Source organism: Balaenoptera borealis, assembly GCF_965194805.1.
Source record: "Balaenoptera borealis genome assembly, chromosome: 5".
Taxonomy (NCBI): Eukaryota; Metazoa; Chordata; class Mammalia; order Artiodactyla; family Balaenopteridae; genus Balaenoptera; species Balaenoptera borealis.
In genome coordinates this window covers 66,053,251-66,080,389 of record NC_138862.1, presented here as the reverse complement: position 1 = coordinate 66,080,389, position 27,139 = coordinate 66,053,251, and the positions used below count along the sequence as shown (strand labels likewise).

General features: G+C 46.5%; 2 protein-coding genes across 6 annotated transcripts in view; one reads left to right on the top strand and one right to left on the bottom strand.

Annotated features, from left to right (window-relative positions):
• Nucleotides 1-12,769, top strand: part of GSK3B (glycogen synthase kinase 3 beta) — a 201,724-nt gene extending 188,955 nt beyond the window's left edge. For 4 of the 5 annotated variants that reach the window (XM_082394945.1, XM_082394944.1, XM_082394941.1 and 1 more), the window contains one exon: nucleotides 7,179-12,769. In XM_082394945.1, the coding sequence (XP_082251071.1) occupies nucleotides 7,179-7,246 (68 nt within the window). In that variant the 3' untranslated portion in view covers nucleotides 7,247-12,769. The remainder of the gene's footprint in view (nucleotides 1-7,178) is intronic. The other variant, XM_082394943.1, reaches the window with a different exon arrangement.
• Nucleotides 12,770-15,920: 3,151 nt separating this feature from the next.
• Nucleotides 15,921-23,132, bottom strand: NR1I2 (nuclear receptor subfamily 1 group I member 2). Its single transcript, XM_082395011.1, is given in 10 exon segments — nucleotides 15,921-16,145; nucleotides 17,344-17,449; nucleotides 17,843-17,959; nucleotides 18,161-18,169; nucleotides 18,172-18,302; nucleotides 20,342-20,352; nucleotides 20,354-20,583; nucleotides 20,586-20,616; nucleotides 21,454-21,641; nucleotides 22,845-23,132. Coding segments are annotated over 10 exon segments (1,095 nt in total). The 5' UTR covers nucleotides 22,972-23,132; the 3' UTR covers nucleotides 15,921-16,000.
• Nucleotides 23,133-27,139: the final 4,007 nt, after the last annotated feature.

Sequence of the window (27,139 nt, the reverse complement as noted above, 5' to 3'; positions counted from 1 at the left end):
CTATTAAGTCAAAAATTTTACCTGCATTCTTCCTCCTTCCTCCAAAAGTAATGTAATAAAACCTTCTTGATTAAGTTGGTGAGTGTCCTATAAGACATTCTTCCGGGTATTCTTCAAGTGTTCCTCAGTTCCTTACCTGAAGTTACCTGTTTATATTCATATGCCTTTTCTTATTCTTTATTCCTAAACTAAGTCTTTTAACTTAAAAGATGAAAATATATCCTGTGTCCCCATGGCCTTCAGTTTTTTTACCCTGAACAACCAAGCCTCCTAATTAAAATGTGCTCTGCCCCTGAGCTCACAGCAGCTAAGACCTCTACTGCTGGCAGCTCAAGTATAAACAGTGTTGTTGATAAGCCCTCCAGGTTTGCTGCTGGATTGATTGGCTCACTAGCGCCTGAATTTCAGTTCTATTTTTTAAATGACTGAAGCCACCATGGAGTCTTGTGCCACACCTTTTCCTTGGAATAATATGACACGAGAGGTGATGATGCTTTGCTGAGGAGTGTTTCCCCTCCCTCTCCCTCATTATGACACACACAGAATTGTCAAAATCATAGTAGACAGTATAAAGAGAAAGGTGAAAATTGAATCTTTTTCCTTAATACTGATACTACTTTGATTTCATTAGTGTGGATTATGATTTCGGTTTAAATATAACTTTGGGGTATACCTTTAATTCTCTGTGAGTAATGGTTCATGTGTTGTTTGTTCACGTGTCAGTTAATAACATGAATGTCTGAGACATAGTTTTATAATAGAGGCATTTCCACTTGGAACAGCTTGAATAGCAACATCTTGAGTTAGCTGCACAGTACAAACAACGTGGCCCAGGCCTCCAAAACTTTATCTTTTAGAGGAGTTGACCTGTCATGAGACATTTCTAACTTGTTATAAAAACAGGATAGCTGGCGAATAGAAATACATAATATAGGCTTGGGAGAGCATAATAAAGGAAATAAGGAAATAGAAGTATACTTAAAGTTCCCAAGTATACTTGTAAAGTACATGTAAAGCACAAAAAGGATTTGATATATCTGAAATCCGCTCTTCTACTAATATGCCAATAATGATGTTATAGCTTTTGAGAATCTGAAAACGTGTTTAGGGTAAATAAGGAACTACATTTTTATTTTTATTTAATTTCAATTAAATTTAAATAACCATATGTAGCTAGCAGTCATCCTATTAGAGAGTGCAGACAAAACATTTCCATTATTGCTGTTGAGCCAGACAATGAACACTTGTATCAATTAGAAGGTTTTAACTTTTATAGACCCATAGTTCTGGAATATTGAGCAGAGCCTTAGGAACCCCAGCTCCTTTGTTTATTCTTTGTCCTTTCCTCCTGACCTGTTCCCTTGTTTTCTGCTTTTCTATTTAAACCTTTCGGTGACAGTTTGTAAATGTGGGACCTTCCATTCACTCTCCTTCCCCTCCCCATTTACACATTGATCAGACACATTTGGAGGGAGAATGGACAGGACTTGCTGATGCATTGGCGGGGGTTGGGGAGTGAAGAATCGAGGTAAGAACTTTTGGTTTACCACCTGAGCAACTAGATGATGCAGTTTCCTCAGAATTGAGACAGCTGCCCATCAAATCCATGACTCGATTATGTAGCAACTCTTACAGATCTTTGAGAATCTGAGAATAAAACTGTGAATCCTCTCCTGAAAAATATATGTATCAGATATGGAATTTTGTACATAAAAATTTACTCTGGGACAAAAATTGCAGCCTGGTGGACTCTGTTGGGAACCTAATACCTTAGAGCTTCACCCTTAGTTTCACTATGGGATTGCCCAACTTGTCATTTTTACATCTGAAGTCACACAGAGTAAAATTGGTCTCAATACAGTACATGCACAAATTCCCTTTGCCATATCCAGTATAAAAGTCATAGAACCATAGACTCTTCTCAGCATTAGGGAAAGAACAACTGAACATCTGATGCAATCTTTCTTGCTTATACAGTTTATTAGGAGCATACCTAATTTTGTAGAGGGACTTGGTTCATGGGCTTGTGAACACAAACCCTAACTGGCGTTTAAGTTATTTGACCTATATGTATGCATTAGTTAGCTATTGCTGTGTATCAAGATACCCCAAAATTTAGCAGCTTAAGAGTAAACATTTCGGGCTTCTCTGGTGGCACAGTGGTTAAGAATCCGCCTGCCAATGCAGGGGACACGGGTTCAAGCCCTGGGCCGGGAAGATCCCACATGCCACGGAGCAACTAAGCCTGTGCGCCACAACTACTGAGCCTGTGCTCTAGAGCCCGCGAGCCACAGCTACTGAAGCCCGAGCACCTAGAGCTGTGCTCCACAACAAGAGAAGCCACTGCAATGAGAAGCCTGCGCACCGCAACGAAGAGTAGCCCCCGCTCGCCACAACTAGAGAAAGCCCGCGTGCAGCTACGAAGACCCAAAGCAGCCAAAAGTAAAAAAATAAATAAATAAATTTTTAAAAAAGAATAAAAGACAAAGAAGACATTAAAAAAAAAAAAGAATAAACAATTACTATCTCACACAGTTTTCATGGGTCAGAAATTCAGAAGCAGCCTAACTGTATAATTCTGGGTCAGGATTTCTCATGAGGTTGTAGCCAAAATGTCAGCCAGGGCTTCAGACATCTGAAGGCTGGTTGCCTGGGGCTGGAAGCTCTACTTCCAGGATGGCTCATTCGTGTGGTTAGTGAATCTGTGCTGGCTGTATGCAGAAGGCCCAGTCCCTCACCATGTGGACCTCTCCATAGTGCTACTTGAGTGTCTCACATTGTGGCAGCTGGCTTCCCCTAGGCCAAGCAATCCAAGGAGGAGAAGGTGGAAGCCACAGTGTCTTTTATGTCCTAACTTTGGAAGTCACGCACCATTATTTCTGCAGTATCCTGTTGGTTACACAGGTCAGCCCTATTTACTGGGGGAGGGGACTGCATGAGGGCATGGACATCAAGAGATGCATGCCTCATTGAAGTCATCTTCGAGGGTGGCTACCACAATGTAAAAGAATGGTCTTATACCTTCCTCCCCCAAAACTGATTATTCTCTCCTTTCTCCCTCAAGTCCATCCTTCGTTTGGTTTGTTGGTTTGTTGGTTTATTGTGCAGCAGTATCAGAAGGGAGGTAATGAGCATTGGTTTCTAGGAATGTTTTAAGTCAGTGAAATATCAGCTCTATAGTTGTTTCCAAAACACTTGTATCTCTTTATTCCCCATACAGACTGTTTGAAAATTAGATAATAAAATAACCATCCTCTTAATTCTTCATATTATAAATTCACCTGTTTTAATGTAGTGTAACTCTTTAGTTAATAGAAATAGGCCTCTGGAAATCACATTGGATTATGTAGGGGTTAGGTCTGAATGAAAGTCCTCTCTTCTCCCTTTGCTAGGAAATCTTTTCTGCTTGTCTCCTACAGGCATAAAGGTAATCATATTCTTCCTCTGTTCCCTCTGTGCTCAGCTCTCCACTTGTTAGCTCTATAACCTTGGACACATTATCTCATCGCTTTGTGCATCCATTTTTTCCCATTTGCAAAATGGGTGCAATAATTGTACCTGTTTCTTGCTTTGTAGGCTAAATGACATGCTTGCAACATACTTAGTATGATGTCTAGCACATTGGTAAGCACCCAGATGTCAACAACTGCTACCACTGATACTTACTGTGGTGTTGATGGTGGTTATTGCAGTCACACTAAACTATACATCTGTGTATTTCTAGATGTCTCTTTTACCTTTCCATTTATTGGACAATTACTAAGCACTTCTTAGGCCTTATTACATAGATGGGTGGTGTTATCACCATTTTATAGATGGGGAAATTGAGGGTAGAGAGGTTAAATAACTTGTTCCAAAATCACACAGTTATTAAGTTGTACAACCTCGTGAAATTGGATTAGATTTAAGGAAGGTGTATCACTGTGAACTTCAGAAGAGCATCTCAAGACTGAAAACAGGAGACTATATAGTCAATCTTTGACTCTTCATAGTTGGATCCTTTATAATCAAAAGATCTTAGTTTAAATCATAATGCCGGATTGCATCACTTTTACCAGTACATATGTAAAAGGAAGGGAATGAAGGAGAAGCAAAATGAGCTTTGCTGCTTTTAAAGAGTTACTGTTTAGACATAGAGAACAGACTTGTGGTTACCAACGGGGAGGGGTGTTGGGGGGGATGGAGTGGGAGTTTGGGGTTAGCAGATGCAAACTATTATATATAGAGTGGATAAACAACAAGGTCCTAATGTATAGCACAGGGAAGTGTATTCAGTATCCTGTCTGATAAACCATAACGGAAAAGAATATTAAAAAAAAGAATGTCAAAGAAAATGTTACTGTTTTAAATGCTTGAGAAGAAAAGTTACAGAAATTGCAGTAAACATCTAAGTCTAGTGACAGTTTATCAGAATTTTAAATTAATGAACATTTTTATTATAGAGGGTCCATATTAATTCAGATTCAACTCTGTAAAATAAATTTACAGACTTGACAGTGAGATCAAAATAAGCATGTACCAAGAAGAACTTTAAGAGCATAGTTTTGCTCATTTAGTAAACCAGGCAGTCTGTTGGAGCTACTATTGAGTTTATGGAGATTCACGTTTGTTTGTTTTGCTTTTCTCCTCCCTGTGCTTTGTCTCCCTCTGAAAAGCAGAGAACTCTCCTTTCTCAGGAAAGACATGTATAATTTGATTTTAAGTAGAGTTCATTGCACTGGGCAAAGGGTTTTTGTTTCTTTGTTTTTGATGAATAAGTCCAGTGCTGTGACTTTATATCTGTGATATCAAGGATAATGGTAATCAAAATAATTAGCTGTTAAAATTTTACTCATCGGGTGATTTGGAAATAATTCAAAGAAAAATAAGAGATCATTAAATTCCAAACCTGAGGAATATGAATGTTTTTAAAATTTTATTATTCAGAACGTGATTTTGTTTCTGGTTATATGCCCACTTAAAAGGCTTATGCTTTTTATTATGATCATACAAGCAGCCTTTGAATTTATCCAAGGAAGGGAAGACTAGTTTTGGGAATGTCATAAGCTCATAGGTAATAGCCGCTGAAAGGACAATAGCAGATTAGTAGCTAAATAAGATATTGCCAAAGAGTAAATTAATGTAATGGGCTGGCTGGCAATGTAGAGGAGCCTGGGTGAATGTTGGCCAGTAGCTAATGGCTGCTATGGCCAGAGCTGCTAACACTGCTGGTATGTGTGCTGATCTCTTAAGTCCTGAGGAAGACCAGAATGTGACAGTTTTACCTGTCATCTTCACATGCTGAAAATGAGAGAGAAGTGCTGTTTGATGATAATCATGCAGGTTCTGAGTGTCATCCAAAACATGAGAAATGCTGCATAAGCATGGGTTTGTGAGGAGCGTTATAATTCTGAAATATCTCTGTGCCTTCCAGGCTTTCTCAGGAGTGTTGTGTTTAATGTAGCCTGCGCCTAAATTATGAAAATGAACATTTTTCCAGAGAAAGCCTTATAGGAACCTGTGGCCTGGATAGGAATTGATGTTAGGTTATTGATGCACAGAATTTGGATGATCATTCAGAGTAAAACTCCTGCCAAGTAGGGCATATCCAAGAAAAACCAGGAGTTATGAATGACGTATTAGTGCAATTACTGACTGATTATTCGGAAAGGCTGTTTACCTGCCTTTGGAGAGTAGGTTATATGCTATATATCATATACTGTCTCTTGCCACCTGTCCCTGTGCCATGCAGATAAGTTAACATGATGCCATGCCATGGGCAACATGAAACTAACGCGTGGATCCTGATGTGATAATGTCTGTGCTTATTTTCATGAAAATAGTGCTATAGATGTTTTGAAGGAAATAAAATGAATTAAACACAACCATTCTTATTAAGAGATATAAACATTTTTTCCCCAAAGGCTGAGTTAAATGTATATAAGGGTAGATTGTTTTGAGGAACAATCGGGAATTTAGGAAGGAAGTATAGTTTTTAAAGAGTGGCTATCAAAATGATAAACTGAATAGCTAATCCTTAAGAGTTCCTTAAGCTACAGTTGCTGTGTATCCTTGGGGTCTTTTGTTTCTTGCTCAATTAAAAAATTCAAAGTAGAAAGATCCAAGGACCAAATGTTGCGTTCAACCATAACATTTACTCTACTCAACATAGGATACAGGAGAGCTACAGTCTCCAGAGAGAGACAAAACTTCTGAGTCTGTTTTTTGGTGTCCCTAGCCTTGATAGCCAAGGGCAGTGGACTTCTAGGGCAATGGCTCTTGGAAGTTGCCCATCTCAGTCAAGCCACCTCCCTTCTTGCTCAGGGCTTAGTGTGAAGTTTTTGAGAGAAAATTTGCCTAGCAGTATATTCCCAGTCACGTGTGTGATGACAGGGATGCAACTTGACAAGCCTCTGAAACAGTAGTATCTTGCCTACCCGAGATGGAGAGCCAGTCTGGACACAGTTAAATGTCTGTTTAAATGCTAATGGAGGCTGTGAAATAATAATGGACCTTAAAAAGTGTGTGTGGGGGGGCAGGGGTTCAAGCTAGTTGTAAAGTTATATGTATTTTTAAAGGATTAGGCAAAGTGAGCTCAAGTGCTAAGACCTTTGACTATAAGATGCTTTATTGAATTGAATAAGGGAATTGGTACTACAATGGCTATTTCTTTTTTGCTGGTTGTGTCTTCCATTTGTATGAATAACGAAGAGGGACTGTACCTAGAAAGCAAGCAGCTGAGTTTGATTTATGCTTGGTGCTTCTCCCATCACCACTGACCCATATTACTTTCATTGCCTCCACTCATTCACCCACTTAAGCAGATGGCATATTGTAACACCGTTCAGAATTTTTAGCAAGTTTTCGCAGCTGTACACTGTTCATTTATTTTCAAGTGAGCTAGACTCCAGCTGAGTATTCATGCTCTGCTAATCCCAGCTGTGGCAAGAGCTTTGACAGAAATGGTCTCTGGCTCCCTGAATCTGTAACTTACTCAAAGATACCATCTTCTCTGCACCAAGACCTGGCCAAGGCACATACTTAACTGTAAGCAGAAAGAAATTCAGATTTCATAGTATTGGCCATATTCAAAACAATGTTCCAGATATAGCTCTCAGCCTGCAGTTGAGGCCACATACTTTTCTCTCTGGGGTGTTACAGCATTGTTCATGCTCTCTCTTGGGGCTTTTGATTTGCAGATGCTAATGCTGGAGACCGTGGACAGACCAATAACGCCGCTTCCGCATCAGCTTCCAACTCCACCTGAACAGTCCCGAGCAGCCAGCTGCACAGGAAAAACCACCAGTTACTTGAGTGTCACTCAGCAACACTGGTCACATTTGGAAAGAAAATTAAAAAGAGAAAAAAAACCTGTTCATTTTAGTGTTCAATTTTTTTATTATTATTGTTGTCCTTATTTAACCTTGTAAAATATCTATAAATACAAACCAACTTCATTGTATTCTCACTTTGAGGGAGACCCAGGGGTTGGGAGGGGTCGCGGGGAGGGGAAAGCGGAGCACTAGAACACAGTCTCTCTCCCACGACAGTCTTTTTTTTTATCAAAAGTCTGCTGTTGTATACTTTAAAAACAGGACTCCTGCCTCATGCCCCTTCCACAAAAGAAGAAAACTTTGTTCTGTGCGGAAGTTTTTTTGAACTTTGTTTTCTTTTAAAGTCAAGTGTAAGACTTGGGTATAGTGCACAGCTTGAAATTGGTTGGGAGCTTAGCAGGTGTAACTCAATGGGGACTTAAATGTCACTTGTAAAATTAATCCATATCCTCGGGTACTTGAAGACATGCCTTTGGCATGTTGATGGCAGGTGTAGCAGACAAAAAAGGAAATGTGTGTCATTTGTAACCCGGGAGGTCAATAAAGTTTGAATCTATAAGGGGAAAATTCTTAATTGATTTGTTAAGGTTTTATTTTGCTCTTAATCAGTGCTAGTGGTGAAGAAACTTACATAGGAAGCTGTCAAAGGAGGAGCATGTGTGCTCTGTGTGTGGATCTTTGTTTGCCTGACCAAAGGCTCTCTATAAATCTTAGTACAGTTTTAATCTAGTGACCTAGGAGGAGACTAAAAAGGGTGCTGAGCTGGCCACTCTGACTGCAGAGGCCAAAAGCTGACGAACCTGGAGGAAGGGGACAGGCCAGGGGCAGGTCTCACCACTGTGGATGAATTTGTCCCGATTTTTTCTAAAGTTGCTTCCCTTGGAAAGATACACTTGAGAGGACATCATAGTTAAATAATGTGAACTGTAACAGTCTACTGGTTTATTTTTCATATTTTTTAATTGCAAAATGAGCTTGCAGGAAGTGCCACACTCTGCACATAGTTCTGATTTTAAATCCAAATCTAGAATCTGTATTTAATTTCAGCCTTTTTAACCTCATGCTTTTTAAATTTTATTTATTGATGCATGTGAGATAGACCATTATGATTTTAGATGGTAGGAGTATTAAAAACTACACATCAAAATGATATAAACAGTCACTTGTACCTGCTGACTTTATAGGAAAGCTGATGATATAAATGTGTGTATATATGTTATATACATAGATTCAATACTGCCTTTTGTTTTGGGTTTTTTTTTGTCTGTTTGTTTGTTTTTTTGTTTTTGTCCACAGTATCAAAATTGACTGGTTGAAGCATGAGAAGAATGTTTCCCCCCAAACCCAGTTAAGAATTTTTGTTTCTGTTTTTCTTTGTATAATCAGTGAACAGTGTAAGAATCAGTCTCTGTTTTTGAAGAAAAAGCAATATTCCTTGGAAGGCAAGGAGAATTGAAGGATTATGTTGGCAGTGAGGAAATAGATTTTCACAACTAGTTTGGTTTTATATGTTTAAGGTTGACATCTATGCGGGCCTTATATACTCTAAAATGAACCTTAGTCACCTTGGTGCTTATGGGCCATTACTTGACCTAATGAATCTTTAAGGCACAATCAGTTGTACTTTACATTTAAAGGTCACTTGAGTGATGGCCGCCTTTCCCGCCTACCTTCCTTCCTTCCCCATACACCTTCCAAGGTTAGCTGATAACTGTAGGGCTGCAGAGCTGAGCCCCAGATTGTGTGTAACCTCCCTTCACCCTCCTTGTTGCCACCTTAGGACATGTTAGGGGTCTCGCCCTCCAGGTGATTTGGAAGTGGAGTGTCTTGGCAGCCCTCATGCAGGTCCCAGCACCCTAATCCTGCTTCTTAACAAAGTGTGTGTGACTCTCCAAGAGAGTCGTACTGCCTGCTGACATGAACCAGTACCCAGAGAGACAACTGTGAGCCATCTTAGTTCTCACTCACTGTCTAGCTAAGCTCTTAAGCCACAGAAGCATTTCTCAAACCTCTGGTTATATCAGAGTTCATGAGAAAGGAAACACACTCAGTCAAACCAAATCACATTGAATTTTACTTTGCATAATAAGCTTCCGAGAGCAAATTAAGATTTGAAAGAAGTCTGAATCAAAGTATTTGGCAGCATAATTCTTAAAGGGAATGGCTTTGATAGACCATTTTCAGAAAAGATTTGTAAAGAAGCTGGACGGCAGGTCTGTGACATGGGAATGGACCTACTTTCAGACCAAACTGCCCAGCCAAACATTTGGACACAGACACTACTCTGGACTTGGTATACTTGCTAAAGTCCATAAAAATCTGTGCTTGTTTTAGGAAACACTTTCCCCCCACAAATGGGGTAAGAGAAGAAGAGAGAAAAGTCAAATGCTTTTATTTTATTGTATGTGTGTGTGTGTGAGGGCTGAGGTGCATGATTTTTCTTTCTCAAGGATCATGGCGGGATCACAGAACTCTTTTATACAAGTGAGATCCAGGTCTCTGAATATCTTTTTGTAAATAATAATAATAATAATAATAAAAAGCTCCTCACCAAATTCAAGCTTGTACATTATATTTTCTTTCAATGTTTTTAAATTTAAGTTTTATTGTTTTGTATGTAAATATGTGGACCCAGGAACTGTTATTAATGAGCAAAAAGTTACTGTTCAGGGCAGTGATTCTGTTTAATAATCAGACAAATTGTAGACGAGCTTTTTAAAGCCATATAGTTTTAACTCTGTACAGTAGGTACCGGCCTGTATTATTGTAACAATAACTCTAGCAATGTATAGTGTATCTATATAGTTTGGAGTGCCTTCGCTTCCATGTGTTTGTTTTTTTGGTTTTCATTTTGGAAGTTTTAATTGGTTTCTCTATCCATGTCTCCCTGTCCCGCCCCTTTCCCTTTGAAATAATAGCTCACTCATAACACAGTACCTTTGCCCCTTCCGCAGTTAATTTCAGCGATACCATGCTCAGGAGTGGAAAGAGGAAACCACGTTCATAATCTCATTTCATTTAAGCCCTGCCTTTGATTTGGTTCTGAACATCTGTTTCCTCCTCAGCTGCAGTGACCAGTTTCATTTCACTCGGTCCAACCAGGGACTTCGTGTAGTGCCAGGGAGCCCTAGAGCTGGAGGATATTGAATAGATTAGATTTTGCTCGTCTCTGTCCCCAAACCCTAACCATGGGTCTTACAAACAGCAGATTCCGGGAGACTTCCACCCTCTCTCTCTCTCTCTCTCTCTCCTCCTTGTCTACTTCCCTCCCAAGTGAGAGAAAGAAATAGAGAATTCGATTTATAAATCAAAGTTTCCTAATGTATCAGTTTTTGATACATGAGTGATCTAAAATGCTGTGGTGCAATTACTAGTGTCTGCTGCACGACTGCTGCCCGCATGATGACTGTTGTTTTCGCAAGGGAACTTTCCTCCCTCCTGCCACCTCTACCCCTGTTCAGTGAAATGTCATTTTAATTTATCTTTGAAAAAAATCAGTTTAATTCTTACTGTGTGCACATCATGAAGGCCTTTTTCGAAAGAAAAAAAATCAAAATTGTTTTGCCTCCAAGTACTCCATATGTCTTGAGTAGAAGAAAAAAACAAACTTTACCAAACCAAAGGTTGCTATTTTTGAAATATCACGTGTTCATTCCAGCAAAGCAGAAGACTGCACCTTCTTTCCAGCAACATGCTGTGTCCTTTTTTTTTTTTAAGTCCTCTTAATTTTTAGACACGTATTTTTGATTTGTGTTTTAACAAAGCCTGCCTAACCAGTCATCTTGTCTGCACCAATGCAAAGGTTTCTGAGAGGACTACTGTATTCTCTATCCCTGTGGATATAAAGACACTGGCATTTCATTTCTTTTTCCCTTTCCTTTTTAAGGGATTTAACTTTGGAATCTTCCAAAGGAAGTTTGGCCAATGCCAGATTCCCAGAAGTTTGGGGATTTTTCTTTGTTTTCAACCAAAATTGTATCTGATTCTTCTTGTTCATGTTAGTGATCATCTAATCACAGAGTCGAACACTTTATCCCCATACAGAAAAATAAACTAAGCATGCTTTACGATAAAATCTGTCTTTTCTGATAGAAACCTGAGCCACTGAAAATAAGAGAAACAACTAGAAGCAGAGTAGAGTCCCAGACTAAGGTCTACGTTTGAGAGGCTTTGAAAGTAATCCCTGGGGTTTGGATTATTTTCACAAGGGTTATGACATTTTATTCAAGTTTGTTGCTCCGTTTTGCACCTCTGCAATAAAAGCAAAATGACAACGAGTACATAAGGGGTTAGCTTGACAAAGTAGACTTCCTTGTGTTAATTTTTAAGTTTTTTTTCTTACTATATCTGTCTACAGGCAGATACAGATAGATGTATGAAAATGTGCTTGCCTGTAAAATTTGCATTCATAAATGTGTTGCCGATGGATCACTTGGGCCTGTACACATACCAATTAGCGTGACCACTTCCATCTTAAAATCAAATCTAAAAAACAAAATTTATTATATATATATATATATATATAAAGGACTGTGGGTTGTATACAAACTATTGCAAACACTTGTGCAAATCTGTCTTGATATAAAGGAAAAGCAAAATCTGTATAACATTACTACTTGAATGCCTCTGTGACTGATTTTTTTTTTTTCATTTTAAATATAAACTTTTTTGTGAAAAGTATGCTCAATGTTTTTTTTCCCTTTCCCCATTCCCTTGTAAATACATTTCGTTCTATGTGACTTGGTTTGGAAATAGTTAACTGGTACTGTAATTTGCATTAAATAAAAAGTAGGTTAGCCTGGAAATGAAATTAAAATTCACAAGTGTGTGGTCTTTATTTCAGTACCCAACCTTCTTTTCTTCACCCTACCTATTCTGCCACTGCAATATGTAGTCACATCACCACTTCGTTCCTCCAATTAGAGAAATATGAATCTTTGTTACAAAAATCAAGATGTGAACACTAGTTCTCCTTCTTTCAAATGATCTTATTCCATTGTATAGCCCCAAGAGGTGCAGCTTCCATCTTGGAAACCTTTGGCTTTGATGTAGAGGAAGCTTTGCAGACACTGCTTTGAAAAGAAAGAATACATCCCTGAAAGGGACAAATTTTTTAAATGTGTATAAGCTGCTGTCTGATTACTGTGTTCATGGTTTGGTGTAGCTGTATTTTCTTTTAACTTTCATCCCATTAGTAATGGTCTTTGGGAGTATCTGTGAATTATATGAACACCACAAACAGTGGGGCTGTACCTCCCAGGTAACCAACACATGTTGTGTTTCAGTCTGCTCATTTCCAATACTGGATGATGTATGTAAACATGTTATGTCTCCTAGTGCAAAAAAGAAACATCATTATTTTTTAGGGCTGGCTCACTCTGTCAGGCCTAATCTAAAGGCTAGATATAAAGTCATGTGACTGCTGCTTCAATAAAAACAAATTTATATTGGATAAATTCTGGTCCTCTTTATTATTATTGTGGTGGTGGGCTTAGCTAATATTTGTAGAATAGTTTAACATGTTTACCAGTTGCGGGGGTTTGGGGGGAAGGGTGGGGATCAGCGCAAATATGCAAGATGTCACTTGTGGGATGGGTCTCCTGATGGCATTGAAGTGCATTTGTTTGGGATATACTACTATCTTATTTCCTGCCATATTTGAATTGGGATTGAGCAAGATATCTTTTTAACTTAAGAACTCCTGAAAGACTGCATCATTAATTTCTAAGGTCTTCCAAAATGTTGTGACGAACCAGTCCTTCGGGATCATGTCTCAGGAGAGCAGTGATGCTGGATGCCAGTTGAGAAGGTGCTCTAGAAGTGTAGTTAGGAAAGGGAGCACTCAGGTTGCAGCTCCCCTTCATGGAGAAGTCTGTGAAAGGAAGTGAACAAAAGTGATGGGGCTGTCACCCCTCTCTCAGGTGCAAAAATATTTCACCCATCCACTAGCACCTTCAGGTCTAGGAGAGCTGCAGTTAAGGGGAAAACTAAAACAGTTGTAGAAGATGGCATGATGAGGCCAACAAGTTGTCAGAAGCTGGGAAGGGATGGTCCATTAAATGTATGTTTCTCTTTACATCCTCTTTTCTCCAGAAAGGAGAGGACACCCTGGGCCTTCCCACAAGAGTTGTTGATGTCAAGGCTTTAACTGGATCCTTAAAGTCCGGGCTAAGTAGAGATCGGTGGTGGAGGGCTCTAACAGGGCAGCCAGAAGGTAAGCAGTAACTTATTTAGAAGGGCTTTTCTCCTGAGCTTTGGAGACTGACTCCATCCTCACCTGACTGAAGCAAGACCTAGAAAAAGAATGGGGGCCGCAGCGATGCCTAGAAACTGACATTTAGTTCAACTGCTCAAGGGCTCAGGGAAGGGAGTATAGGGAAATTCAAATGTTTGAGAGTAGGAAAGTTGAATCTGGCTCCTAGCCCTGTAAACTGGAGATGCACAAAGCTGCTGAAAGGAAGTATCCAGCGTGAGCTCTTTGGTGCATCTAACGTTGTATCTTAACTGTGCTTGGACTGCACTTAGTTTTTATAATATATGTAATTCATATGTACATATCAATTCAATGTTTGTGAAACTGCCCAGGTGTTTTTAAAATCAATACTGGGAGATGGGAGTTTACTCTACAGCCCACCTTAATCTCACCTTGCTGTCACCTTATCGTAGTCTACGTTTAACAACCATTTCAGGCTCTTGAGTGAATAGCACACTCAAAATTATTTCAATGGGAAAGAAGAGATGTATATATGAATACAGTTAAATGACATTTATATTTCCAAATGAGTATAATTAGACACAATTACTGGGGGCAAAATCTGCATTGATTGTGTTTGGAAAGAGGAGCTCCTTTCCCCGCAGTTTCTTTTCTAAAAATGAGTGCGTTCTCTGTCCCCTTGATGCAGAAGAGGCTGGAGGGATGGCAGAGAATATGTTTGTTTGCTTTAATTTATAGTCTCAATGATTTATGTTCTCCAAGTTTGACCTTCCTGTAAAATGGTAAAAGCTAAGCCAGTATCTGTTTCTTAAAATTCAGTTAACTTGTAGCTTCATTTGAATCAAAATATTAACCATTTAAAATTAATTACTACATTTTAAGTCATTTATTTTAAATTTTTATATAGAATAATTATGAGCAAACCAAGTTAAATAATGCATTTTTTTAATAAATATATTTTATTTACTTATTTTTGGCTGCGTTGGGTCTTCGTTGCTGCGCGCGGGCTTTCTCTAGTTGCGGCAAGTGGGGACTACTCTTTGTTGCGGTGCGTGGGCTTCTCATTGTGGCGGCTTCTCTTGTTGTGGAGCACAGGCTCTAGGCGTGCGGGCTCCAGTAGTTGCGGCACACGGGCTCAGTAATTGTGGCACACAGGCTTAGTTGCTCCACGGCATGTGGGATCTTCCCGGACCAGGGCTCGAACCCGTGTCCCCTGCATTGGCAGGCGGATTCTTATCCACTGTGCCACCAGGGAAGCTCAAATAATGCATTTTTATGTTCTCACACCAACAGTCTTCAGATATGTAAAGGGCAATAGTAAAATAAATATTAAAAATGTAGAAATATATACAAATATATAATATCTCTATTTCACCACCCCCACATTTCTTTTTCCCCCCCAGAAAGGAAGGCCAAAAAAGGCTTAAATCTCTAACCAAAAGTTAATTATTGAAGTCCTCTTGCCTTGATTTGACATTAACCATAGGATCATATTTGCTAAGCCTGGTTCTTAGGTGTGGGATGCCCTATGTAAAGTTAGTTAAAATGTAATTTTCGAAAAATGCAGCATTTTTACTCAAAGTGGTTACAAACAAAGCAGACACTTTCATACTCTTGAGCTCTGAAAGCAGGTGTGTAAACAGGAACACATTTATTAAGTGCCGTCAGTACAGCCCCGTCACTGACCCTTCGGCGTTCCAGCCTCAGGAGCCACCCAGCCCCAGGTCGGTTGTGAAGCAGACCTGCACCAAGTCACACACATGTATAACCCCTTCGAGGTCAGGATCCATGTCAGTCAGCATGTATTCCCCACAGCAGGTTGCACATTGTTGGTGCTTAATGATGTGTTTTAATGGATGCAGAGACACAGAATGAGGTGCCCAGAAGGAGGGAAGAATAAACGCAGAGACAGGTAATGACAAGCTTGTGACATTTGGTGCAGGCCTTCTGGCCTCTCTCTAAAAGACTCCCTCAGACGCTAATGCACCTGCTGGTGGACACAGGCCTGAAACCCACGGAGCAACTCAGGACAGGAGGCTGTGGGTTGGGAACGGCTGGCGAGTGGGAGACAGGGGTAGTAGACGTAGCAGTGAAAATACCCAAGAAGCTAATGAACTTGGGTGTGGGCATAGACCCTCCGATGCCCCAGCCCCAGGCACCGTATCCCCTCTCCCCTCTCCCACCATGATACTAGATCCCCAGACCCAGGGCCTTTTCTAAGGGGAGGGTGCCCTTGCCTCTCGATAGGCCTGACCGAGGGGCCAGCACACTCTTCATGTAAGGCTCTAGGGCTTGGCTCTCCCCAGGCTGAGCTGGGGGCTGAGGAATGCTAGCCCGCCATCATCACGGCTGTCTTTGTGAGTTCCCTGGGGAGGCAGGACCTGCCCGGCATTGTCAGTGTCTGTCTGTGTAGCCCCAGGAGTGGTGGCTCTGGCTCCCAGGGCTCTGGCTCTGACTGCCGCGGGGCGGCCGCTCAGCCATTTGTGATGCTGAACAACTTCTGCGTGGGTGGGGTGGCAAAGGGGTGAATCTCCTGGATGCGCAGCAGCCGCTGGGTGTGCTGGACGTTGATGCAGCGGAGCTCGGCGAGCAGAGCCAAGACCTTCAGGAACAGGAACCTGCCGGCCAGTCAGGGGAAGCGTTGGGGGGTGTGGCCCGCCCTGCCCCCACCCACCAACACTGGGGCCCCTCTGAAACTGAACACGTTTGAGGGTTTTCATCTCAGGTTTTCATCTCATCTCACAGGTCAGCCAAGAGACGAGGCTTGGCTGAATTCCTTAAGCTTCCCTTTCAGCCTGCAGATGAGGGGACAGAACAGCCTGGGGCCCTGGAGGTGTGGACCCACCCTTCCCACTCGCACTTCCTCCTCTGGGCTTGAGTCCCTGTACACAGGGACGTCCGTGGGAAAACCAGGCATTGCAGGCACCACGTGAATAGGTCATTCCGGGGGGACATCACTGCCGTGGCTAATGGACGGGGGTCAGGATTGGGTGTAGTAGTTGTGGAGGCACGGGCCCCAGGCAGCAGTCCCTCCCCGGATCTAGCCTGGGATCTGGTGTCTGAGACACACCTCGTGCCTTAGTTTCCCCATGATGCCTCCTGGCTCCGTACAGGGGAAGACTGAGCAAAGCAAGACACGGCCACCCCCAGCATCGCAGGAGGCCAAGCTCAAAAGCCAGCTGCAGCAGGCCAAGTAAGGACTTGAGGTTTTATGTTCGCACTAGCACACCCAGCGCTGGCCTTCCCCCGTCCAGCCCGGGACCATGGCACCAGGTCACAGGGCTGCTGAGGCCCAGTGAAGGGGTGGCAGCCTCTATCTGGTCAAGCCCTGAGCAGCCTTCCTCCTTCGGGTTGTGACCAGAACTAACTAAGGAGTCTCCTACCCTGTTATCTGTTGTTTGTCCTGGGAGGTGGTTAGGTAGTTAGTGCTCAAGGGTGTGGGCTGTAGACTTGGCCCGCAAGGATCCATCTCCAAATCCCACCTGCCTGGGGTGGGACCCGGGTCAGTCGCCCAGAGCCCCCAGTCCTTTACAGGATATGATGGCACCCACTGCATGGGGCTGTTTTAAAGATGAAAGGTGATATGCATGTAAAACTGCTTGGCACCCGGGCTGGATCTTCTCAATAAACAGTAGTTGTTCTAGGTCGACTGGGCAGGAGGCCTCAGTGGAGGTCACAAAGCAGGGTCCCAAAGCCCTGGTAATTAGAGGCTGCCCCAGGAGCAGCTGTGGTCTGCGCTCCCAGAGAGACCCAGAACAGTCGGGGGCCTGGGGGCAGGGCTCACACCCCCTCACACCCTCCCTGCTTGCTGCTCACCAGTGGGCGGGCTGGGGCCGGTTGCACTCGATGTAGGCCTTCAGGGTAATGGCGAACCGCTCCTGCAGCTGGTCCAGCAAGCGGCACTGCCCCACACCTGGGCGGTCTGGTGGGGGGAGAAGGTGGTACGGTCCCCGCAAGGCCATGGGGGCCGAGACAAGCTTGGTCCATCCCAGAGGGGACAAATTGCCAACCACCTTCCAGAGCCAGGAATTCCCAGGCAAGGAAGGGAGTGGGGAGCTAAGAGGGCTTTGCATCACCCCTCTGACCCTAGGAGAAAACAGCCAGAGTCCCCATCCTGGCTGAGCAGTGAGTGGAGGGCAAGGCCATCAGTTGGGACCTTCCCTGGGGAAGGCAAAGGAGGGGCTGCTGCCTCCCTCAGCTGAAGCTGGCAGGGTGTGAGCAAGCCTGGAGAGGTGGGGGAGGGGCACGGGGAAACCGGGTGGGACAGGTGGGGGAGGGGCACAGGGAAGCCGGGTAGGACAGGTGGGGTTATCACCTGGAGAGAAAAGGCAGATGGCCTGCCTCAGCACACACTCCTCCTTATGCGGCTGCAGCTTCTTCAGCAGGTAGTGGAATTTCAATACAGGCTCCAGTAGAAGCTGCTGGAAGCCACCTGTGGGTGGGTGCAGGCTGGAGGGGTAAACTTCTCAGGAAGCTGACCCAAGACCCAGACTTCCCTCACCAAGGTCTTTTTTCCCATTGCCCAATCTTATGCCCTGCAATCCCAGGACCCATGTAACCTGGCGTGGCTCCTCTCCTCCCTCCACGGCTGTTTCCCACCCTCTGCCAGGGCAGACAGGCATCTCTCGGGCACCGGCAGGGCTTCCAAGCAGTAGGACAGCTGACCACACTCCCAGGTCCTGGTCTCTGCGTTGAACACCGTGTTGAATCTCAGCTGGCACAGCTCAAAGGTGGCCCCCTTCAGCAGGGAGATCTGGTCCTCGATGAGCAGGTCCCTGGCAGCAAGGATAAGGAGGAGATGCCGCTTCCTAGGAAAGTGCCGCAGGCCAGCACCCTCCCATAATCCAGAATCAGGGTGGGAGGGTGGTGAAGAGAAGAGGGAGGATGGGCTCCTACCCCTGCGGATTATTGCAGGTGCCTTCAAACTGCCTCCAGTCTCTCCCTGTACCAATCCAGCAAGCAGATTCCTCCTCCCTGCCATCTTCCTCTGGTCTCCTGCTACCTTCAGGGACTCTCCACTGCTGATGTAGCTCGGTGTCCAGGCCCTTACAGCCTAGCCCCATCTCCTCCAGCTCCCTGCACAGCCACTGACCCCCCAAGCCGATGCCTTGGCTCCTGGTCCCTGGCCTCATGCTTTCTGCCTCGGTTTCCCCACTCGGCATGAGTACCCCTATAGCTTCACTTAAGTAGACTCTGCTAGTCCTTTGGGCCAAGCTGTCCTTGTGCCTCCTAGAGGTCTTTCCAGACTGCAGTCCTTTTGCAAGTGCCAGTCCTCCAGCATGAGTTCCATGCAGCGGGGCTATTTGCTTCCTGTCGTCTGTTTTGGACTTGCTGTTTCTTCTGTTTCCCTCCAGGCAGCCTGGATGCCCTCAGCTCCACCCGCAGCACTGAGCACAGGCCCAGCCACAGTGGATGCCTCTAGTGTTCACGGTTAGACTGACGCCCCTCCCAACCTGAGAGGGGCCCCCATCTCCCCACTGACGGAGGCATGCCAACTGAAAACCCAGGAGGGAGCTCTTCAGGAGGACCTTTGCCTGGCTTTGGTCTCCTCGGGAGTTCAGTCCCTTCTTTTAGATCCACAGCGTTGAGCCACAAATGCCGTGAACTTGATCTTTTCCTTCCGTGTGTCCCCGCCGCTGCCCTCACCCCCCGCCCTGCCCAGCTCCCAGCCCAGGACCTGGCAGGGGGCCGGCTCTGAAGGCTGTACTCTGCTTCCAAAGCTGGCCTCTCTGATTAGATGCGATCCCACACACGTGCCTTAAACTTGGTTTTCTATCTGTGGAATGAAGGTGAGAGCAACTCCTGCCTCCTGGGGTGGTTGTACCCCAAACTGGTTGTCACGAGAAATGAGTGGCCTCCCACCCTGGTGGTAGGGTCTGGGTCATGAGATGTTGGTGGGGATCTGCCAGGTCTATGCGTGGAAGGGGGCCTTTCTCCCTGCTCCCTTGACCTACTCTGCCACAAACTGAACCCCACTCCAGCCTGTGGCCACCGTCACCCCAGTAAATAAGTCCTACGTGTCACCCACAGGGCAACCTGTGGGCTCCTGGAAGAGAACCTGCCCACTGCCTGCGGATGAAATCAGGGCTCCTCATGTGTGATTCAGCTCCACCTGCCCAGGCCTGGCAAGGCCAGTGGCTGACCCCAGGGAAGACACGCCCAGTGCCATCTCCAGCCCTGACAGGCTCCATATCGTGTGGCTGTGGTTACCACCACACCAGAAGGGTCCAGGGTCTCTCATTCACCCTGGTTGCCCAGTGGTTGCTGCCTTCACGCCTAGCTCTGGGGAGTCCCGGCCCCTTGTCCTCCTTCTCAGCCTTCTCTAGGCAGCAGACTGCCAGTGACCCAGCGTCTGTCCCTGGCCCTTTCCTTCTTCTCCCTCTGGACTTCCTTCCTTTCCCTTCCAACTCTTCCTTTGCTCTTGAACTGTCAACTTGTGATTCCTGCCCCTTTGCGGTGAAATGGGGAGGGGGATTACTTTCTGAACGTCCACCATGTATGTGATGAATGCTCTTCCAGATATTTTCTTATTTCACACAACGGCCCTGCAAGGTAGGCATTATTAGCCCCTGTCTAGCAGATGAGGAGGCTGAGACACAGGTTAAAGGGCAGGCCGCAGTCACAAAGCTAATGAGCCATACAGACAGCGAGGGCTCCATTCCCCAGCAGGACCAGGTGCCCTGGGGGCAGAGGTAAAGGAGGGTCTTTTGGCACCAATGTCCCCCAAATTCAGAGGAATCTACCCCAGACCATTTGAACCTGTTGGCCATTTCCTGCTCCTTTCCACACCATCCACCCGGCCCCTGTGTCCTACCTGAAATAGGAGAATGACTTTGGCAAAGTTGATGATGCCTTTGAACATGTAGGTTGACGTGTCAGCCATGTGGGGCAACAGGGAAGAGATCTCTTTCCCACTATTGTCGGCCGGGGGCTTGTAGTTCCAGATGCTGCCGTCTTCCCCCCGCAGCTGCAGGGAGAGCTTCACTGAACATAGATCTTCCCTGATCTTGCTCCACTTGGCAGCTTCTTCACTTGACTGAGTCTGCAGAGACTCCGAATCTTGTGGGCACTGCTAAGCGCCTCTGGCAGCTGGGACATGAGCCGGAAGGGGGAGAGAAGAGACAGCATATATTCTCCCAAACAGGTTCTGACACAGGCCCCAGACAGGCACACACAGCCACAGCTGCACCCTGAGTGGCTGCACAGTGGCAGGAGTGTACACCCCACCTCCACACACAGCACTTGTTCCTTCTTTTTGGTCTTCTCCTATCAGGTGGATCTATTAATTCATGGTCCCTCACATCCCTGCCTGGTCAGGGGTGTGTCCCAAGCATCCCTGACCTTGGACTCAGGAAACTCAGAGAAAAGGATCTGGGAGCTAAATATGGAAAGAAACAGACTTTGGAGGCCACTGGCTACCAGCTCTGTGAGCTGGACGGGTCACCGAGATACCTGTGAGCACAGGTGGAAGATGGCACCAGGATCAGACACGGCTACCATTGCTGAGATCACTAGAGTTTCTTGGTTCAGTAAAACCAGTTCACAATTGTCCTGCCCCCTGCAGGTCCTGCCCCTGTCCTCATAAAGCCCTGAACGCCAGCAACCCTGGGGCAACTCAGCTTTCCATAACTCCATTTATGGCTCAGACTCAATTTCTACCTGCTGCGGAAGGAGAGAGCAGAGTTCCAGACCTGAGCATGAGTCAGAATCACCTGAGGGGTCTTGTCAAGGCCCAGACTGCTGGGCCCCGACCTCAAAGTTTCTGATTCAGGAGATAGGGGATGATCTGAGGTTTTGCATTTCTTACAAGTTCCCAGATGCTGCTGCTGCTGCAAGTCCAGGGGCTACTCTTTGAGAACCCCTGGGAATGAGGTTGGGGTTCTGAGGAGCTAGCGCAGGAGCTGAGCCGTCTCTAAAGCCTCATACCCGGAAATTCCTGAAATGCGTGAAGATGCTATCAGAGGTTTTCATCTGAGCGGTTATCAACTCCCTGATCATCATCTGCTGCTCTTCAGTCAGACCCTGGGCTCCAGGGGGCTGAGTCCCAATCTGTTCCCTCTTCTTCCTCCTGATCAAGGCCCGCTTCTGCGCCACGGCTGTGTCAGACATGATCACTGCAGGGATAGCCAGGAGCAGCCTCAGGCACCTGCAGGGGCTCGAGCAGGAGTAGGGGATGGGGACATGCTTGTGACAAGAAACCTGCCTTTTTCCAGACTCTCGAGGACTCTGAGCTCCTCTGGAGAAACACTTGGGGAAGGACGGGTGTGCTGCCTGTGACTGTGGGGTTCAAGACAACTTTATGGAGCGATGGGAATTGCTCAGGCTTCTGGATCTTAAGGCACCGGCTTGAGAGACGGTTTTGCCACTTTCTAGTGGTGACCTTGACAGGCTCCCTAACCTCTCTTGCCTTCAGTTTCCTTCTTGGTAATCTGCAGTGACAGTGCTCACCTCACACTGCTGTTAGGATCAGACACTGCACAGGAAATGCCTAATAACAGCTCCTGATACATAATAGTTGTTCAATAAATGCACCTGATTATTCTTTTCTGGTGGATCAGATACCAACAAGACTCCTCAGAGTCCCCCAAGATCTCTGGGTCTCCAAGACCCCAGAGAGCTGGGACTACTGCTTAGCAAGAAATATTGACTCCAGCCACTTCCTATGTAGCCGGTAGCCTTAGGGTCTTCCATGGACTTCTGGGGCCCACTTGTGTGTGCAGAGCAAAGCTGTGGGGATCCTGGCAGGGAGGGGACGGCAGGGACTGCTGGTCTGCAGGAAAGGCTCTCTGATCAAATGCCCAAGGAACTTGGCCCCTGAAAGGCTGCCCAAGGTCTCGGGTCCCTCTGTGATTGATGGAGAGAAATACGCTCTGGAAGCTTCCAGCCTTTTCCGCATGCTCTTTAATCTCAGAGTCCCTGGGAGCACAATTATACCAAAGCTGGACAGGGGAAATGAGAACCCCCCAGTCACTGGCGGCACACAGTTCCTCTGGAGGACGCCGGGTCTGGGAAGCTGGTGGAAGGCGGGGGGTCATAGCACACCACGCGTCTCCAGCTTCCCGTCCCCAATTCACCGCCCCCAATTTGCCTTAAACAACTATGAAGGGAACAAAATGAATCACACAAGCGCAACAAAGGGGAGAGGCGGGCACGACCCTGGCCAGAGAGAACCTGGCCTCCCAGAGCAGAGAACGGAGACGCACTCCACCCCTCCAGCCCTTCAGGAGAGGCACCTGGTCTCAGGCCGACGCCCGCCCGTCTGCGCATGCGCCCGCACACATCCCGCGGCCCGAGCCTGCTCGGGCTCACGTGCCCACGCCCGCCTGCGCCGTCTTTCCTCCAGCCGCTCTCCGGGAGCTTGCGCAGGCGGCAGGCCTGGGCCTTCCGGGTGATCTCGTAGGTGCCCTTCTGGAAAGGGCACCAGAGCCGGGCGTTGCGTTTCATGGCTGTGCTGCGAGAGGACAAAGAGCAAGAGGTAGGCCGCGTGGAGCACCCTGGCTCCCTGTCCCCTCCCGACACGGACACTAGTCACACCCTCTGGGGGCCCTGCCTTTGCCTCTGAGTTGGGTCGGGGCCACAGGAGGGGTACAGGCGGAGGCTCTTCAGGCTTCTGTCGGTGGGTGCTGGGCTTCCCCAGGGGCCCCGGAGCCGGCTGGAGGAGGGGAGCGGGAGAGGAGACTTGTCCTGCAACATTCATGCGGGTGGTGGGCGCTGCTTCCAACAGGGCCTGCGCCAGAGCCGTTTTCTGGGATGCTTCAGCGCCAGGCCGAGCCTCGCTCTTTCCCGCACCCTGCCCTCTTCCCCCTCACCCCCAGGCACCCCCAGGTTTCTGTGGAGGCGGCCTCTTCCTGGATTTCTCCTTCTTGGAAGAGGGAGCCGGAGGAAACCTGTCCCCAGGAGTATAAGAGACAAAAGAAGCTCCCTGCCTTCCCCAGTCCCCATTCTAGACTGGGGGGCCAGGGGCAGCCAGAGGACCGGGTAGACTATGGGAAGCTTTCTACCTCACTGGACAAAGGCTTCCCCCTTGGAAAAACAGATTCTCCTGATGGACCTAGGGGAACAGAGAGGTTTAGAGACCCGTAATAGTGGAGTGAGCGGGCCCTGCACCCACACGTCCCCACACAGCTGTGCCAGGAGGGAGACAAGGGGGTAGATGCCTTTTAGAGATCTTAACCTCCTTATGGCCTAAACCACCATGTGAGAAAGTTTGTCCACCCTGCTGCCATGCACGGAGGCCACGTGAAAAGGGAGAGCCCTGGGATGACACGCATGAGGGAGGCCCAGCTGCCTCCGCCTTCCAGCTTCCCCACCATGCTCTGGACATGTGAGCGAGCCCTCTTGGGTGTCCCAGTCCAGCTGAGTGTCTCCCCATGCTGTGTGGAGCAGAGGAGCTCCCAGCAGAGCCCCGTCAATACACAGGAGCGTGACAGGAAATGAAATGGTGGTTGGTTTAATTAGTAAGTTTGGGGGAGGTTTGTTACTTGGCAAGAGATCATGGAAACAGACGGCCTGGAGCTTTGTTAGATGTCGATCTGGACTGGGGTCGATGGGGTGCCAGCCGACACCCCCAGTCTTGATCCTATTCCACTCTTACATCAGCCCTCCTTACAGAATGATGCCCTGTGGGCAGGAAAATGACAGTGACTAGGTGACTGGTATGTGCCAGCCACATCTCTTTCATGTGAATTTAATAAGACCAGTTAGCTGTGCCGTTTCAATTCAATCCAGCTGTATTTACTCTGAGGTTTGCACCTGTTCCTGGCTGCTTGGGAATGTGTGAAATCTAGCCAGCAGAGGGTGGAATGATCGCCTCTTCAATTCCATGAAAGTAAAATACTTCTTCAGTGAGGCCTTTGCAAAAATAATTAATTGTAAAATCCAGTATTTAGGCTGAATACCAAAGATGGGATAAATTCTCAGCAAGGAAGAGCCATCAATAAATGGATGAATAAATTAATAAACAGTGTTTGTATGTGACTGGGACTTGCTGCCCTGAGTGCACACATCCTCACCCCCTCTTTGGGCGAGTGATTAGTTGACATTGCTTAGCTAGTAGGAGGTGGAGCCAGAATTTGAACCCATGTCAGTCTGACTCCAAAACCTGTGTTCTTTTCTTAAAATTAATTAATTTATTTTTTGGCTGCATTGGGTCTTTGTTGCTGTGCAGGCTTTCTCTAGTTGCGGCGAGCAGGGGCTACTCTTCATTGCAGTACGCAGGCTTCTCATTGCGGTGGCTTCTCTTGTTGTGGAGCACGGGCTCTAGGTGCGCGGGCTTCAGTAGTTGTGGCACGAGGGCTCAGCAGTTGTGGCTCGCGGCTCTAGAGTGCAGGCTCAGTAGTTGTGGTGCATGGGCTTAGTTGCTCCGCCGCATGTGGGATCTTCCCAGACCAGGGCTCGAACCAGTGTCCCCTGCATTGGCAGGTGGATTCTTAACCACTGCGCCGCCAGGGAAGTCACAAGACCTGTGTTCTTAATTCAACATTGTGCCACATCCTTCACAAGATATGTTTCTGAGTGGGTGAACCATTTATTAAACCTCCTTCGTTTCTGTGCACACTTGTTCCTAGGCAGTTCATTTCACACAGAGCCCTCCATGTCATGTGAGTCCTTTGAGGTAGCTCTCTGTTCTTGGGCAGAAAGTGATTCCCTAAGGTCCTCAATTCTTGCCATCTCAATGCTGGTTAAAGCAGAAGGGACCAAGGAACTTTGCTGTCACTCCAGCCACATCCAGAGGCACCTGGTCCTGCACCCTCTGGAGAGCTGCGGGTCCTCCTTCTCACAGTCAGAGGAGCATGTGTCCATCCACTGGCTCTTGACCAGTTCCAGGGAGGTTCCATCTGTATTCCACATCCTTCACTTTCTAAGCAGAGGCTCATGTGAGCAGATGGCCATACCACTAAAAGGACCTGCAGTTTTTCTGGGGCTGATGCTGCCTGTTTTCTGCAGATTCAGTGGTTCTTAGCCTTTGTATTTTCGTCATTGTTTATGTTGGAGCTTTTTCTTTTGTTTCTCACCAGCCAGGGCCTTTTACTAAGCCCTTTAGAAAAAACAGCTTTGGCAAAGGACCTTTGGAGAGCTTTGGGGTGGCTGCACATTCAGGATGGTTCCACAGTGTGTGCTGCCTAAGAAATCATTGACATTGTTGAAGGCTCAGTCCTGGGTGCATGCAGCAGTGGCCTGACCAGGCTGATTTAAATATATGCAGTAACTTCATTTGCTGAAGTCCCCAGGTCTCCTATTAAATTAGGGAGAAGGGAGGTCTTCCATGAATGACATACATGGGGGTACACATGGGAATGACTAATTGTGACCAAACAGGACCCAGCTGTCCTACTGTCACCTGGAGGTCAGAGGACTTTGGATTTTGCTCCCTGGGGCTGGAGATGTGGCAGGTACTGTCCAGCTCTCATTGTCAAGAGGGCCTAGCCCCTGCCACCGGCCTTTGACTCTCTCTACTCACTAACTTCTCTGGTGCTCAGGATCCTCATAAGTAAATGGAACCTGCTGGAAGAGGCCGACATGGCCTTTAGCATGAAAAGGAAGAGGAGAGTGTGCCTTTCTGGGGATGTTACCAGCTGATCTGTGTCCATCCACAGGCTGATCTGGCAGGGAGAGAAGTGGAGGAGGAACTGTAGAGGCACGTGTCCCTCAGAAGTGGGCCCAGAGGGAACCACTGTGGGTGGAGAGCATGCTGTTCAGGGAGAAGATTCCAGCTTGGGGAGGAAGAAAGGAAGGAGAGTGGTGCATACCGAGACCAGAGGACAAGGGGGTAAATTCTAAAGAAAACGTGAATTGTTTCTGCAGTAGAAGGAACAAGGATCCCCGGGGGGCGGGGGGAGAGCAGAGGAGAGGAATGGAGTGGGGAGGGAGGGGAGAAAGGAGAGTAGCACAGGGTGCTACTTTCATGGGTGAAAAGGGAGCAAGGAAAGGACTGCAGAGGCATCCTCGAGGATGGGAACTAGATGGAGCCCAGGGGTGAGCTGGGAGCAGCAGAGAAGGATGACAGGTTACAGGAGGCTCACAGAGGGAGCCTGGTGCTGCGAGAGGACTCAGCAATTTCAGGTTCCTAAACTAGGCTGAATGAGACCCTGCTTTAGGACCCGGCATTTCCTGTTGCTCAGGGGATTAGGCTGTGAGATGCAGCACCCTCAGCATGAATGATGCGGGATAGGTGGCTGATCTCGACTCCAAACTAGGAAACATCAGAAAAATGTGTGACATGCACGCTCCTCTACTACAGAAGGAACATGTGAAAGGGAAGGAGTAGAAGGAAGGTGCTGGGAGGACTTTGCCTGGGGGTGGAAATAGGAGAATGGGAAGCCATCAACTAGTAACCTTTGGAATCAAATATTTAGAGACCACCGGAACGGTGCTGTGGCTACATCCAGGCCAACGGGCCAGAAATCAGGTATTGACATGGGAATTGGTTGTCTTTAGGTACAAGAAAGAAGATGCCCAGTGAGAGGTCCAAGGTGCTGCCTGTTAGGTTTTGAAATTTAGCAGAGATGTCATTCCGGGCAGCCCTTAGGGCATGTCCATGTGCTGCATTTGCTGGGAAAGTGACTCTCCAGGGCCCAGACAGAAGGAGGGTCACTGTGAGACACGAGTCAGC